We start from the raw sequence: 1,496 nt of genomic DNA, 5'->3' as shown, positions 1-1,496 counted from the left end.
GTTTAGGGTTTAGGGTTTAGGGTTTAGGGTTTAGGGTTTAGGGTTTAGGGTTTAGGGTCTGAAGTGTGGAATTAGGCTTAAAGCTCAGTCCCACTGAGCTAGCTAGCCAGTGCGGGAGCTACCTAGCTAGCTGGCTAGCTAGCTACTCAGCTAGCTAGTCAGCTAGCTAGCTGGCTAGCTAGCCAGCTAGCTAGCTGACTAGCTAGCCAGCTAGCTAGCTGACTAGCTAACTGACTAGCTAGCCAGCCATGCCACTTGCAGCTCTGTAGCTAGCTCGCCAGCCCGCCAGATGGCTTTCCAATCTATGGCCAAGTAGCTAGCTAGCTAGCTAGCTAGTTGGCTAGCTAGCTAGCTAGTTGGCTAGCTAGCTAGCTAGCTAGTTGGCTAGCTAGCTAGCTAGCTAGAAATGTAGCAAGCTGTATGTGCAGCCCACCACACCAGACTGGCTGGGGGTCTTTGTTTGAGAGCAGCAACACGAGCAGCAAAAGCTAGCAATACGCAATACGCCCTCGCTGCTGCTGCTGCTGCTGCTGCTGCTGTTGCTGCTGCTGCTGCTGCAGGGAGACCTCCCGGTGACGCTGCGCCCTCAAGAGCAGTACAGCGTGCTGCTGCGCCTAGACGAGGCCTTTTTGTCTTATGGGGGCCCCCACTGGGGGCCCCCCAGCAGCAGCAGCAGCAGCAGCAGCAGCAAAGGAAGCTTGGGCCCCGCGGGAGGGGGCAAGGCGGTGCTGCCGCTGTGCCTCAAGTGGTGAGGGCTGACTGTGCTTAGACCCTTAGGGTTTAGGGTTTCGGGTTTAGGGTTTAGGTTTTAGGGTTTGATCGTCTGTCCTTTGCATGTAACCCACTGGGTTGCTGCATATTCGCGGCCTTGTTGCTGCTGCTCGTGGTCCTGGTGTCGCTGTTCCTGCTGCTGCTGCTTCTTTTCGTGCTATTGCTGCTGCTGCTTTTCGTGCTGCCACTGCTGCTATTCCTGCTGCTGGTGCTTCTGCTGCTATTTCTGCTGCTGTTGCTGCTGTTCCTGCCGGTGCTGCTGCTGTCCCTGCTGCTGCTGCTATTCCTGCTGCTGTTTCTGTTCCTGCTGCTGCTGCTGCTATTCCTGCTGCTGTTTCTGTTCCTGCTGCTGCTGCTTCTATTCCTGCTGCTGCTGCTACTATTCCTGCTGCTGCTGCTGCAGGCACGTTGCTGGGTCCCGGGGCCCCGCAGTTTGGTCTCAGTTTGGGGCTGAGTGTCAGCTGCCAGTGCGCCCTCCGCTGCAGGTAACATCTTGATTTTGTTTGTTTCCAGAAATTCCCGCTCATCTAACTGCTGCTGCTGCTGCTGCTGCTGCTGCAGGTCAGCGTCAGCTGCCTGGGCCAGGGGAGGCAGGGGGGCCTCATAACGGCGGTGCTGTCGGTGGCGAATAATGGGCCTTCTGAAGTGGACGTTTTGGCGCTGCTGCCGCGGGACCTGCACTACCAGCAGCAGCAGCAGCAGCAGCAGCAGCAGCAGCAGCAGGG

At 57.4% G+C, this 1,496-nt stretch overlaps 1 protein-coding gene across 1 annotated transcript; it reads right to left on the bottom strand.

The window, feature by feature from the left end:
• Positions 1–801: 801 nt before the first annotated feature.
• Positions 802–1,263, bottom strand: ETH_00036500 (uncharacterized protein; the record flags this gene model as incomplete). The annotated part of the gene is made up of 1 exon (XM_013379650.1): positions 802–1,263. The coding sequence occupies one exon, from the start codon at positions 1,261–1,263 to the stop codon at positions 802–804; it is 462 nt and encodes a 153-aa protein (XP_013235104.1).
• Positions 1,264–1,496: the final 233 nt, after the last annotated feature.

The sequence above is a fragment of the Eimeria tenella genome, genomic scaffold, assembly GCF_000499545.2.
Source record: "Eimeria tenella Houghton genomic scaffold, Eth_scaff3719, whole genome shotgun sequence".
NCBI lineage: Eukaryota > Apicomplexa > Conoidasida > Eucoccidiorida > Eimeriidae > Eimeria > Eimeria tenella.
Note: the sequence above shows the minus strand (reverse complement) of the source record. Positions and strands in the feature narration are given on the sequence as shown.